This window comes from Hypanus sabinus, chromosome 4 (assembly GCF_030144855.1).
Source record: "Hypanus sabinus isolate sHypSab1 chromosome 4, sHypSab1.hap1, whole genome shotgun sequence".
NCBI lineage: Eukaryota > Metazoa > Chordata > Chondrichthyes > Myliobatiformes > Dasyatidae > Hypanus > Hypanus sabinus.
The window spans coordinates 72,978,580-72,993,139 of NC_082709.1; the positions used below are offsets into that span (position 1 = coordinate 72,978,580).

General features: G+C 42.3%; 1 protein-coding gene across 2 annotated transcripts in view; it reads right to left on the reverse strand.

Annotated features, from left to right (window-relative positions):
* Positions 1 to 239: 239 nt before the first annotated feature.
* Positions 240 to 14,560, reverse strand: part of LOC132392874 (islet cell autoantigen 1-like protein) — a 145,754-nt gene continuing 131,433 nt past the window's right edge. For both annotated transcript variants that reach the window (XM_059967381.1, XM_059967382.1), the window contains exons 13-15: positions 6,117 to 6,362; positions 4,281 to 4,391; positions 240 to 2,953 (exon numbers count right to left, since the gene is read on the reverse strand). In XM_059967381.1, coding sequence (XP_059823364.1) covers positions 2,838 to 2,953; positions 4,281 to 4,391; positions 6,117 to 6,362 — 473 coding nt within the window. In that variant the 3' untranslated portion in view covers positions 240 to 2,837. The remainder of the gene's footprint in view (positions 2,954 to 4,280; positions 4,392 to 6,116; positions 6,363 to 14,560) is intronic.

Here is a 14,560-nt window from a genome sequence, read left to right on the forward strand (position 1 = left end):
AAGGTGCACATCAAGTATTCCAGTACTTTGGGTATTATTTTTTAAGGTGCTGATTTCTGGCAGCAGATGAATTTTCATTGTTTAAAAAAAATGAATGGTTAAAAAAAGTTGACTGAAGAACTGCCTTTCATGATACTGGATAACTGAGATAATATGTCAAAGTTACACCTCTGGCAGACGCACTCTCCTGCTCAACTTGTAACTCAAGGTTACAAAGGTAAGTTCAAACATAACAATAAAACCATTAGCCACATGTTCAGAAACTGATTTTAATAGGCAATTTCCAGATATCCATTCAGTACAAAGTACAAAGACCTCAAATACTACTTTTTAGAAAAAAAAAGTTGCACCTACAGTGAGATCCCTTCAGTAAAATTACAATATATATAGAAAATTTGGGAGCATATAGCGGGAATTTCTGGTATTGGAGTTTTAATTGCCATTAGACTTAAATTTAACGTGCATGAGAAATGACAGGTTATTTTTCTCCAATAATCCATTGAATTACTGTTAGTGCATAATAGATGAAAAATAGCATGAGCATTTACTTGCCAGTTCTTACCAATTCTGTTAACTGTAGGCGTCGTTCAGGCAGCTGCTATTTACTGTGAGACAGGAAGGTACCATGCTCTAGGTAGCAGGGGAGCCCTACAGTTGTATGGAGGACCACTTCCCATTCTAGGCTAATGGTGACATATAGGCGAAGTTAAAGAACTGCTGAGTGAGAAACAGCCTAGACACTCATGAAATAACGCACGTCAGTTTGGATTTACATTTGGGAATGGACATAGTAAAACATATTTGGAATGTGATGTGCAGGACTGCACAAGCCCTTTGTAGATTTACCCAATGAAACAAGTAAGATTTGTAATATGTTCATCTCTGCAATTAGACAAATCTTTAGGGTGATTAATAAAGCTCTCTTGTTCAACTATATTTGCTAAGAGTTTGTTATGCAAAGCTGATCTGCTTTGTTAATTGGAGTGCCCTATATTCTTGCTGAGGAACAGGTTTTATATTTTTAAAAAAGTGCCCACGAAAAACAAATCCCTAACAGATACCAGTAAGGGCCTCTTTAGTGTTGAGGGTTAAGGTGAGGTTTATTCAGGGATTTTGTGTGTATTCCTTGAAAATAGGTGTTCTGATCTAGCTGAATCTCAATTTCTGTGATAGCAGCTTGAAGGAGATGCATTACAAGACATGAAAATTATGATGTGATTTATGTGCACATGCTATTTAGGCTTTTATTCGAGGCATTTATGCAGAAGATGTCTATGTTCTATCATCAATTGTAGTTTTGCTGGATGCAAACAAGATCAGATTGTGGTTCTACACAATCCATGCCCCAAGGCACATTTTCTGGAGAGAATTGTGCTCTCTCACCCAACCCTAAAACCTGATCAAGCACCAGGTAATTAGTCTAATGCAGTAATGGTTTTGTGCATAAATGCAGGTTTTAACTTGGTGTTGCTGTATTCTGTGTATAAAGCCAGGATTTACCCTCAGTCTTTGATGAGCTAACAGCTTCCCTTTGTAAGCACACTCGAGGGCAGTTCAATCCATGAAACAAAATCTTTGCCAGTTTCATAGTTGTAATGTAGCATGGGATTTCATAGTTTTGGCTTTTTATTGGATAAATATAGTGCTGCTTTTTTGTATGATAAAAGGATTTTATCTCCATGTAAGTATATATTCCACAGAAAATCTTACAGTATCAAATTAACCCAGTGACAGCTTCATGTGTCAATACTCAGCCATTGCTGATGATCCAACACACGCCAGAGCTTGGGACTGCCATACAGTAGCTCTGTTCCTTTGCCTTTACAAGGTATCTTTGACAGTTCGGTCAGTGTTGAAGAACTTAATGTATATTGCACATTAATAGGAATTTCAGCCCCAGGTTAACAAACAGTTTAAAAACATGCCACTTCTACCTCACAGGAAGTTCTAGTGTTTATCTCCCACCTCCCAAAGCAGTGACTGTTCCCAAAGATGCATCTTGGATCCTGCTTCCTCTCCAGTAGATCTAGGCTAGTTGTAAAGTCATACCTAACCAGGCACAATATCTACACTGAGGTTTGTAGTGAGGAATAATTAACATATCTCCAAAATTACAAGCAGAAAGTAACTAAAGTTAGTCCGTTAGTCCACCGTTTCAACTGATGGGAGTTAAGAGCAACTAACTGCCTTGACATAGCTACAGAGAGAAAATGTTGAAAGGCTGCTTGTATGTAGTGCCAAAGGGAATAGCTTCTTGAGGCATTCAGGTATAACAATATAAACTGCACAATTTTAAAATTAGCAGTCCACATGTCAAAGGCAAACAGGCAAAACTCAGTGAAAGCTCTGAATTGTACATCCAAAGAACAACCCCATATTCATTCTTTTAAAATGACCATTTTTACTCAGAGAACTCCCATGTTATAAATGATACCTTACAGTAGTACTTTAATGCACAGTTTGAGAGGAATGCAACTGATTTCCAAATGTTCCTGTAGAAGGGCCTGGAGTGTCTGTGGGTCATTATACAAGGGCAGCCCTCCCACACAGCCCAGGTATACCTGTTGTATACCCAGTGAAGCCCTGAGGAACGGCCTGGGAAACAGGAGAACGATGTGGGGTTGCAGCAGCACTGGCAATATGTGAAACTAAGCAGGAAATTAGCATCACCAGCACTACGTCCCAAGTGTTTAGCAGATTTATCCTACCCTGACCCTCAACTTTTAAATTTAATTTAACGGTCTTAGTGTTTTGGTAAACATAAATTAATTGCGGCAGTGAGATAATTGAATACAGTATAATGCAGTATAATGTCCTTCCTTTGTTCCCCTCCAGTTTCAAGCATTCAGCAGCTCTTCATCTGTTCGACCTATAGCATCAGGGTTAGAGAGAGGATCCAGATCTGCAAATAGGTTAAACCAGGCTGATTTGTCCTGTGTGTTGCTCTTGTCAGCTGCGGGGAGAGGAAAGATTTGACTCATTAATACCAGTTCAGTTGAAGACCCCTGGTTCCATAGACAGTGTCTGGTTGGACAGCCTCTGTACTACAAATCCAGCAAAAGCTGTAACAGAAAATGCAGCAAACTCTACCCATGCGTTTAATACCCTCTGGGCACAGTACATGCAGGTTCGGAGCTCCCTAAATTTGAACTAAGGCTAAGTGAGATCTAGTACATCATTGCCATCAGGCTTTGGCAGCTATATTTGTCAGAGTAATCCTAACCACGAGTTCAAAGGACAGAGTTAACTGGTGCATTCCAGCACTTGGGAGTACTTTGTTCACTTCCAACCAAGGATGCTAACTCATACCCTCCATTTCTAGGTGTGCTGATATACACCAGCCATCTCCTCCTCCATGATAAGGTCTCTAACTCCACATAAGAATGTAAATACAGTTTTGGGAAGCCAGATCACCACAACACAAGCACATATGCGCTAATCCCAGGGCTCACACAACAATGAAGATTTTGTTTCAGACTGATGTCCTTCTTCACCTTCCATCAGTAACTGACTGAAGACAAGTGATTTCAGAACACAACAAGGCCCTTTCTTCATCTACACTCAGCGGCCTCTTTATTAGGTACACCTGCTCATTAATACAAATATCTAGTCAGCTAATCATGTGGCAACTTGATACATAGAAGCATGCAGACGTGGGCAAGAGGTTCAAATGTTCAGACCAAACATCAGAATGGGGAAGAAATGTGATCTAAGTGACTTTGATTGTGGAATGATTGTTGGTGCCAGATGGGGTGGTTTGAGTAATCTCCTGGGATTTTAACTGTCTCTAGAATTCAGAGAGAATGGTGTGAAACAATAAAACATCCAGTGAGTGGCTCTGGATCAAGTTGACAGAAAGATGACAGTAACGCCGATAAACATGACTTTCAACAGTGGTGTGCAAAAGAGCATCTGTGAACTGAAAGTAGATGGGCCACTGCAGCAGAAAACCACACTGAGTCTAAGTGGCTCTGTTATTCACTGGATAAATCAGCTATCAATGTCCCTAATGACAATCATTTCATGTCTTTGGCAGTCCTCTGCAGTGTAATGTGAATATTAAATTCTCTTTGTGTGGAATCCTTTTCCTTCTGGTCATGCCCGTATTACAGTGGAAGATTCTGCTAATCTTGGATACATGGTGTGTGCGCAGGGGTACAAAGGTGAGACTTCTTCTGAGGACAAATTCTGCTGATCTTGCCTAGTGAAATGTTGGTGGACGTGAAACTTGCTATTTGATCATTTAGATTATAGCACTGCCATCAGTCTCTCACACTAACCTCTGGGTGGAACCTTTGGTAGGTTCTGGGATGGCTGTACTGGTACTTTTGGCTCTGGCTGCTGTGGGACAGGAAATGGCACTGGCTGTGGTTTTGTTAGATCAGTCCAACCTTGAAAATAGAAAAGTACAATCAGTAAATTGGCCTCCATTGTGTGAGATAGGATTGCACTACAAGCTGTGATAGTAACGACTGTATATTGGCAATAGAAGCGTTGCTCAGCTCCACATCATACACTCACCCAACCAACAGACTTTCAGACGTGATTCTATATCTGATGTTACATGATTGATTTGAATAGTACCTAATTTTTTCTCCCTTACTAAGACCATATACTGGAGACCACACAGGAGATTGATACAAGGGGAACCTACTTCAGAGCATGCACTAGATCCCTGTCAGATTTAGTTTGTCTTAATCAAGCAACTTATGGGATTCTGAGATTCATCTCAGTATCTTTGAGCTAAGCTTAGAAGTTTCAGTATTTAAAAGAATGAGGGGGAAATCTCATTGACTTGAAAGGCCTAGATAGAGTTGTCTTGAAGAGGATGTTTCCTATAGTGGGGAGTTTAAGACCAGAGGCACAGCCTCAGAATACAAGAATCCCTTTAGTACAGAGATGAGTAGAAACTTCTTTAACCAGAGTATGGTGAATACGTGGAATTCTTTGCCACAGGTGGAGACCAAGCCATTGGATATATTTAAAGTGGAGATTGACAGGTTGTTGATTAGTGGGGGTGTCAAAGATGACAGGAACAAAGGAGGACAAAAGGGTTGAGAGGGATAATAAATTAGTCATGATGGAATGGTGGAGCAGACTCGATGAACCAAATGACCTAATTCGGCTTCTATGTCTTATAGTCTTGTGTTCTAAGGAGTCAGAATAAGATTAATTAAGATCCACAGTTTGATTGCTAATGAATCCAACTGGACACCCATGTACATATATTAGTTGTTGTGTGAGGTTCTCCATAACCTTGCCCAATTACAGTGAAAGGCATTATGAGCTGGGTACTTCCGTTGGGCACCTGTCTCCTGCTGGAGCATATTCAGGAACACAGTCTGGGGAGTATAGCATAATGTCAAGCACACTCACATCATACAAAGTTACTGACAAATGCTCAGCATTGTGTGATGAACATACACACACCCTTTTTGTCATCCACTCAACTTATTGGATCAGATCAGATAAATGAGCAGGAACAGGGATTACCATCTCTGTGAGGTGAACATTCTAAAGTTGTGGATTTCCTTCGGCCATAGTAACCTTCTGTTTAAGTTATTGGACCAAGAACCCAGTAATCACTGGTTCAAATGCCTCCAGTGGAAATTTGTTGGAACCAGAAATAAATGAGCATAACATGTGGTACTGAAGCACCCCAACCAGTTCACTGATGCCATTCCTCCTCTATCAGGCCTCAGTCTCACACACTGTGCTCAAAGAACTTTGGAAACCAGGGTGGATATCAAATGCTGGCTTCTCTATGAGACTTGCTCAACAGAATAGACAGGAGAGGAGACCGCCCGGGGGCCAAAGGTTAGGGGCAGTAATTGGTGAGTCAATTAGGTAAAGGCTTTCTGTTAGCAGAAGGTTGGAGCTTGTTTTCAGCTGAATCAGTGGTAACAGTTTGTAGAGAATAATGAGGAAAGTTAATGGTAATTACACAACACATACAAAATAAGTTGCAGCAAACAAAACAGACACACACACATGCTATCTTCTGCCAGTGAACTTTGTGTTTCTGGAACTACTACAGCTGGCTTAACCTTTGCAAAGTGACATGATTGCTGAGCACGTTTATGCGTAGGGGGTATGGGACGCACAGGCTGACTCACCAATGAAAGCTCCTGCCGTGTTGTGGCTGAGGTCAAAGAGCTGGGATGGCAGGAAACCCGCCGAAGCCTCAGCTGGTTTGAGATCAGCACCTTCCACCATGGGGCCCGGATTAAGCCCCGAGCTATCGATTGTGTTCTGCCACTCGTGGCCGAAGTCACTAGCTGCACTGGGACTCGGGTTCAGCAGGTCATTCAAAAATGTCAGCTCGTCACTCTCCAGCATGCCTTCCAGCGGGTCCTTGGGTACTGAAACACAGAGATCCCAGGTCACACAGAACAGCACTCACTCACTGGGATACTTGCTGCAGATGGTAAATTCCTATTAAGCACTGAAGGGCGAAACATTACAGAGCAAGGTCAGAGAGTAAAAGTGGTCTAACATGGCTCAAAATTAAGAAAATTAACTACTGGCTCACAAACTATGAACACTGTACTCAAGAAATGAAAATATAATCGGCCCTCCTTATCCGTGGATTCCGCATCCGTGGATTCAACCAACTGCGGATTGGGAAAACCCGTAAGTTCTCTCTCCAGCACTCGTTATTTGAGCATGTACAGACTATTTTTTCTTGTCATGACTCTCTAACACTACAGTATAACAACTATTTACATAGCACTTACATTGTATTAGGTACTATAAGTAATCTGGAGATGAAGTACAGGCAGTCCCTGGGTTATGGTCGAGTTCTGTCCCCGAGTCTGTCTTTAAGTTGGATTTGAAGTCAGAACAGGTACATCTGGTACTAGCATCAGTTAGTCAAACGTTTGTCTTTGTAGATAGTATACATTTTACCTTTCTATGCATATAAAACACATAAGAAATGCATGTATTTCAATAATTAAACCACTGCGTTGCTTAGTAATAACAGTAGCTTTCATCAGGGCAGGGCCTTTCACATGCTCCATTAAAATTGTTCCGATCGTTGACCGACTGTAGCCTAACACTTTTCCAATGACCGATGGTGTTTCACCTCTTTCCAATCGCTTTATTACTTCCACTTTATTTTCAATCGTGATTGTGACTATTTTCGTGAACAGAAACACTGTGGATTCAGAGCTGTGACGGGTCCTAAAGACCACCGCACTGAGACAGGTTAAATAAGGTCCAGGGTTCCACTGGGTCCTAAAGACCACCTCACTGGTCAGCTACATAAGAGACTTGAGCATCCGCTTTTTTTGGTATCCACGGGGGGGTCCTGGAACCAATCCCCCGCGGATAAGGAAGGCTGACTGTATAGTTTTCAATTGATAAGGTATTTCACAGTTCTGTCAGCTAAGGCAATTCTAGCAATTCTTTTAAGGTCCAGCCACTGTTGAAATATTGTGGTGAAAATGGCGAGGGACATTTAGTCCAGTGCACCTACCATTCCTGAAATTAACTATTAAACATCTGGACCTTCTTGTCCTCTTGATGGAAGATTTATTATTGTCTTTGCTGCTGAGTGAGCTCTCTCAGTTTAAGATTATTTAACAAACAGTGGGTTAAAAAAAAGATCAAAATGCTCTCTTCTCGTTGCTGCCATCAGGAAGGAACACAAAAGCCTTGGATCCCATACCACCAGATTCAGGAACAGCTATTATCCTTCAACCGTCAAGCCCTGAACTAGCATGGATTACTGACACTCACCAAAACACTGAACTGATTCCACAACCCATGGACTCAATTTCAAGAAAGTTTTGAAATTATTTATTTATTATTTTTATATGCAATGTCTGTCTTCTTTTGCACATTGGCTGTTTCTCAGTCTGGTTGTAATTTTTCCTAGATTTTATTGTATTTCTTTGTTCTACTGTGAATGCCTGCAAGCAAATGAATCTCCGGGTAGTATATGGTGATAAATGCCTATTAAAAGTATTCCCACCCCCCCCCCGGGAAGTTTTCTTCATCATGTTACAACACTGAATCACAGTAGATTTGTCTTTTTTGACACTGATCAACAGAAAAAGAATCTTTCACATCAAAGTAAAAACCGATATCTACAAAGGTACTGGAATGGATAGAAGATTGGCTGACTGGAAGAAGGCAAAGTAGGAATGAAGGTGGCCTATTCCCATTGGCCGCCAGTGGTATGCCGCAGGGGCTGGTTTTGGGACGGTTTCTTTTCATGTTGTATGTAGGAATCATTTGGCTTTGTGTCCAATATGAAGATAGATGGAAGGGCACGTAGTGTTGGAGGAAGCAAGGTGTCTGCAGAAGGACTCGGATGGGGGAAAGGACAGAGTGGCAGTTGGAATATATTGGGATAAAGTTTAAAATCAGAGATGCAGAGGGACTTGAGAGTCCTTGTGCAGAATTCCCTCAAAGTGAATTTGCAAATTGAGTCCGTGGTGAAGAAGGCAAATGCAATGTTAGCATTCATATTGAGAGGATTAGAATACAAAAGCAATGATGTAATGCTGAGTGCTTGTAAGGCAGTAGTCAGACTGCATAGTGAACAGTATCGGGTTCCTCATCTAAGAAAGGATAGAATTTGAATACAATTTATTTTTATATCCATCCATACGTGAGGGAGTAAAAATCTTTGTGTTATGACTCCGTTACAATGTACAGACATGTGAATTTGTAAGTCTAATGGCCTGTAGAAAGAAGCTGTCCCGTGGCCTGTTGGTCCTGGCTTTAATGCTGCAGTACAGTTTGCCAGACAGAAGCAGCTGAAACGGTTTATGGTCGGGGTGACTGGTGTCCCCGATGATCTCCCAGGCCTCCTTTATGCATCTGTTGCTGTAAATGTCCTCAATGGATGGAAGTTCATGTCCACAGATGCACTGGGTCCACAGTACCACTCTCTGCAGTGCCCAGCGATCAAGGTTGGTGCAGTTCCCGTACCAGGTGATACAGCCAGTCAGGATGATCACAATGGTGCCCCGTAGAATGTCTTGAGGATTTGGGGGCCCATGCTGTCCAGCCCCGTTGCCTTGAGGCCGTTGACACATTGGAATGTTCTACCTACCTCAGCCTTGCAGGTGACCAAGGTGCAGGTCTCCTCAGGGGTTCAGTCTTATCAAGCTTGAATCTAGCATAAAAGGCAGCAATGTTGACTGTACTGCTGTGTTTCCTCTAGAAGTCTGTGTTGGTGTGCAGTCCTTTCCATACGCTGCATGTGTCAGAGTTGTGATTGGATTTTGTCCGTGTTGCCGTTTTACCACCTTGATGGCCCTATGTAAATCATAGTGGCAACTGTTGAGCTCCCGTTGATCTCCGAGCACGAAGGCTTTATCCCATGCTTTGAGAGCAACATGCACTGAACTATTTATCCAAGGCTTCTGGTTTGGGTAGACCCAGACCAATTTTTGAGGAACGATGTCTTCAATGCACTTGCGAATGAAGCTTGTGACCACCTCCGTGTATTCGGAGATGTTTTCAGCTTGAAGTACCTCCCAGGTGATGCTATCAAAGCAGTTTTGTAACACTGAGTCTGATTGGTTGGACCAGCAGCGGATAGTTTTCATTATGGCCACTTCCTGTTTCAGTTTCTGCCCGTACGCGGGTAGGAGCAAGATGGAGGAACGGTCAGACTTTCCAAATGGAGGGCGGCGAAGTGCTTTGTAGGCGTTGCAGAAGGAGAGTAGCAGTAATTGAGTATGCTTCCTCCCAGTGTACTCACCTTGATGTGTTGACAGAACTTTGGGTGAGCTCTAGTCAGTGATGCTTGGTTAAAGTCTCCAACGATGATGAAAACAGCCTCTGGGTGTGTGGCTTCATAGATATTGATGGTTTCACAAATTTCATTGTGAGCCCGCTTGGTATTGGCCTGTGGTGGGATGTACACAGCTGTAATAAAACAGACATGAATTCTCTAACAAGCCAGAAAGGTTGACATAGCAGCACAAGGTACTTCCGATCTGGGAGGAAAAGGATTTGAGGGTGTGCACACCACTTGTCACACCAAGCATTGTTCACTATGATATATTCTCTCCCACCTTTACTTTACCCAGAGCGGTCTTTAGAACTATCTGCTCAGAACACAGAGAAGCCGATGGCTTGCTCTGGTGATTCTTCCAACAATCAGGTTTCACTAAAGCACAAGACGTTACAGCGCTTTGTTTCCCGTTGGAGGTAGATTCATACTGTCGGCTCACACAGCTTGTTGTCCAGGAGTAAGCAAGGGAGCAGAGGCCGATTTGCGCGCTGTCTTAACCAAACCAAGATGCTGGCTCTTCTTCCTCTCCTCCGGTGATGCTTCCTTGGTAATGCCAGAGTGGTGAATGAACCTCCCGTGGTTCTTACGAGCAAGGGGTCCCAGTGGTAGAAAGGCAGCACACTATGACCAAATGCCATTTTTCCGATGTTCAAAAGAGTCAGCCGATCATACCTGATATGATCTTCAGCTTCTTGTAAGAGCAGTGCGGAAAGAAGTAGAGAGAAAAGCAGAAAATTACAATGCCAATTCAGAGTACACAACACGGCTGCCGTGCACGGTGCCAATTCTGGCATTGGAGTGGTTCCAGGAATAAAAGGATTAACACACGAGGAGCATTTGATTGCTCTGGGCCTCTACTTGCTGACGGTTAAAAGCATGGTGGGGGGGGGGGGGGGGAATCTCACTGAAACCAATTGAATATTGAATGGATTGAAAGTTCTGGATAGAATAGATATGGAGAGGATGTTTCCTATAGTGGGGGTAAGTTTAGGGCCAGAGGGCACAGCATCAGAATAGAGGGACCTCCAATTAGAACACAGACGAGGAATAATTTCTTCCACTATCTCCCCAGGCAGCCTGCTCTGGTCACCTACTATTCTCACCTTACCCTTTAAACTTCCCCCTCACCCTGAACCTTCACCCTCTAGTATTTAACATTTCCACCTTTGAAAATAGGCTCTTGGCTGTTTGTCTATGCCTCTCACTTCAGTCAGGTCCCCCCTCAGCCTGCGCTGCTCCAGAGAGGATAAAATAAACTGCCATGGTTCTACTAGAGTGAAAAGGCCATATGATTAAATTAAACATCCTGAGGTCAATGGAATCCAAAAACAAAGTTACCAAATGTCACACAAATAATTTTAAACTGAGATAAATCTGTCAGGAGAACATGTGGATCAAGCCATTCTGACAAATTCTCTCAAGTCTTGAATTATCACATTTATTTGTAAATGATGGGCCTAAATCTTTTCCAGTGACTGAGGGATGAGTGGTAGTTCAGAGAGAAGCTAATTTCTCTTGGTAATTTGAGAAGGTGCTAAATGGAGATGAAATCATGATCCATATAATGTCAAAAAAGTGCTGATAGATTTTATATGGACTAAGATCGAGGTGGATGCTCAGTGGTGGAGAAAGGAGGTAGAGGGGAAAGTCAACATTGTACCTGAAACTAGAAATTATTTATATACTAAATGGCAGCTCTAAGTTGGGCACAGCAAGCTACCCGGGTTTGAACACAGCTCAAAGCAAAAGGAGGAAATGGAGTACTGATAGATGCAATCAGTCTTCCAATTTCTATAGAGTCCAATTACACAGAAGTAATTAGTGCCTTTCAAATGGTAGGAGACACTCTCCCCTCAATTCACATAAAGCCTGGGTAATACAAACAACACTATATTTATTGAGTGTTGATTTCTCCTACCCCAAGCTTAAATCTGCTAAAGGTTTGAAGAGGATTTGAAACTGTTAACAAAATGCTCTTACTCGTTCCTATGGCACTGAGTATCTGATCTGAGCTACTCGAGGCACAAGTCATAACCACAGCTTGAAGGCTCTGAAGGTATAATAAGAAAACGTACTAAGGCAACTTTTGACTGGATTTAAACTGATCTCTAGCCATACCACAGGTCACAAAAAATAAGAATAAAGCCTGCACAGACACAAAGGATGTGGCAAGTAACATTGTGGGAAAAGGAAGAACAAAGTGGAAATGTAACTTCTGTTGGGTTACCACAACACAAGTCCATCTCTGTTTCATTCAATTCCAGCCTTGCACTTGGAATCACACAACCCTTTCGGCTCAGCTTGTCTATGCCACCACAATGCCTCTATCAATTCATCTGGCAGCTGGCTCTAGATGAGGAAGGCAATTACAATATTATCATTCAGCTCGAGAAGACTAGAATATAAAAGCAAGGATGAAATGCTGAGAATTTATAAGGCACTGATCAGACCACATGGAGTATTGTGAGGAGGTTTGGGCCCCTTATCTAAGAAATGATGTGCTGACATTGGAGAGGATTCAGAAGAGGTTCACCAGAATGATCCCAGGAATGAAATGGGGGAGCAGATTTGATGGGCTGAATAGCCTAATCCTGTTGCTATATCTTATATCCATTACTTTCATGTTTTATTTGTCTGACTACATTGCAGATTCTCTGTAATCAAAACAATATTTTGCATTCTGCTTTTTTTTAAACCCCATTTGTACCATTTAAATGTACCTATGTACAGAATGATCTCTCTGGTTAGCACATAAACAAAAGCTCTGGGGTAGCTCACAGTAATAAGCTAATTGCCAATTACCTCTATGGAAAAAATTAAGCCCTCAGACCTTTTTTAATTTCTCCCCCTCGTTGCAAACCTGCAGCTTATGTATCCTGTGCAACGTAGCTCCAGCTATATATCCTATCTGTGCCCTTCATAACTCTATAAACTTCCATAATATCACCCCTCAGCCTCCAACATCCAGTGAGAACAAACAAAGCCTATCCAATCTCTCCTTATAACCACATCACTCCAATCTGCAAATTCCTGGTGAATCTCTACTGCACCTTTGATATTTCTAACACACCCTCACTGTTGTGCTGGGACACAAAATTTCATATGTGCTCCCATGCATCATGTCCCAATCCATACACTCAGTGCCTCAGCCCATGAAGGCAAACACACTAAATGCCTTTTTCACTACCCTATCCACCTGTGTTACACTTTCAGGGAGCTACAGACTCGCATCCCAAGTCTCTTTGTACATCACCAATCCTACGATTCCTGACATTTACACTACGAGTCCTACCAGATTTTTATCCCAAAGTATCTGACCTCACATTTGTCTGGTTTAATTTCCACCTGCCACCTCTCCTCCCAACCTTTTATGCTAGACCATTAGACATAGGAGCAAAATTAGGCTGTTTGGCCCATCGAATCCCCTCTGCCATTCCAGCATGGCTGATTTATTATCCCTCTCAACCTCATTCTTCTCTCTGTAACATTTGATCCCTGAACTAATAAAGAGCCTATTGACCTCTGCTTTAAATATACCCAATAACTTGGCCTCCACAGCTGTCTGCGGCAATGAATTCCACAGATTTACCACCCTCTAACTAACGAAATTCCTCCTCTAAAGGGACATCCTGAGGCTATGCCCTCTTGTCCTAGACTCCCCCACGAGGAGGTCATCCTCTAGCTAAGCCTTTTATGCTGATCTGTATCTATAGATGAGTTTTTTGTTATCTGTGACTCCACCGATTTTTCATGCCAGATTGTGGGCTGGAGATGTTCCTGGCCAATAGGGTTTGGCTACTTGGTGCAGAAACCCAGTAGGTAAATTTGTTGTTTCCGGCCACATATGAGGCACAGTTCCCTGAGGTAAAAAACAAAGACCCAGGAACACTGACTCAGAGGAGGCCTCTGGCATGCAGGATAATCTAATTCCACTTGCTCATCTTTGCTGCACATCAACAACATGTTTGGTTAACAAATACCTATCCATTTCAGATTTAAAGTCAACAACTGACCAAGTAGCAGGTGCCCTATGTAGAAGAGATTTTAAGCTCCCACAAGCTGTATTAGAACCATTAATTCACTTCACCCCTGTCTATCCCATGCATATCCCTGGAATCCCTTCACCTTCATTAGTGCAGCAAATAAGATGCCATTTCATCTAACAGAGCCGCTGTCTGTCGAGTCCACTCTGCTAGTCGATAAGATCAGGCCTCCCCTCCACACCACTTCCCTGCTCCTTCTCTCCATAAACTTAAACCACTTTGTAGTTTAAATATTAAATACTAGCTTTCTTTGTCAATGTCCATTGAAATATCGAGTGAAATGTGTCATTTTGCGTTCACAACCAACACAGTCTGAGAATTGTACTGGGGCAGCCCACAAGTATTGCCACACTTCTGGTGCTGACACAGCATGCCCATAACTTACTAACCCTTACAAATCTGGACATCTTTGGAATGTGGGATGAAACTGGAGCACCTGGAGGAAACCCATGTGGTCACAGGAAGAACATAAAAACTTCTTAAGACAGTGGTGGGAACTGAACCCCAATTGGTGATCACTGATGCTGTAAAACATTGAGCTAACATTTACATTACCATACTGCCCCTTCTAGATTAAAAGCACGTCAACCTTTACCATGACTATGTAGTCTTCATAAAAATCTCCAAAGATTCACTGCCCTCTGCAATCACCTGTCATCTCAGTTGTGGGACCATACCCCTCTAGATAAACCCAGTGGGAGAAAGAACCTTTCAGTCTCCACTGTCAGGATCATCACAATCTGCTGAACACCAATCTGTT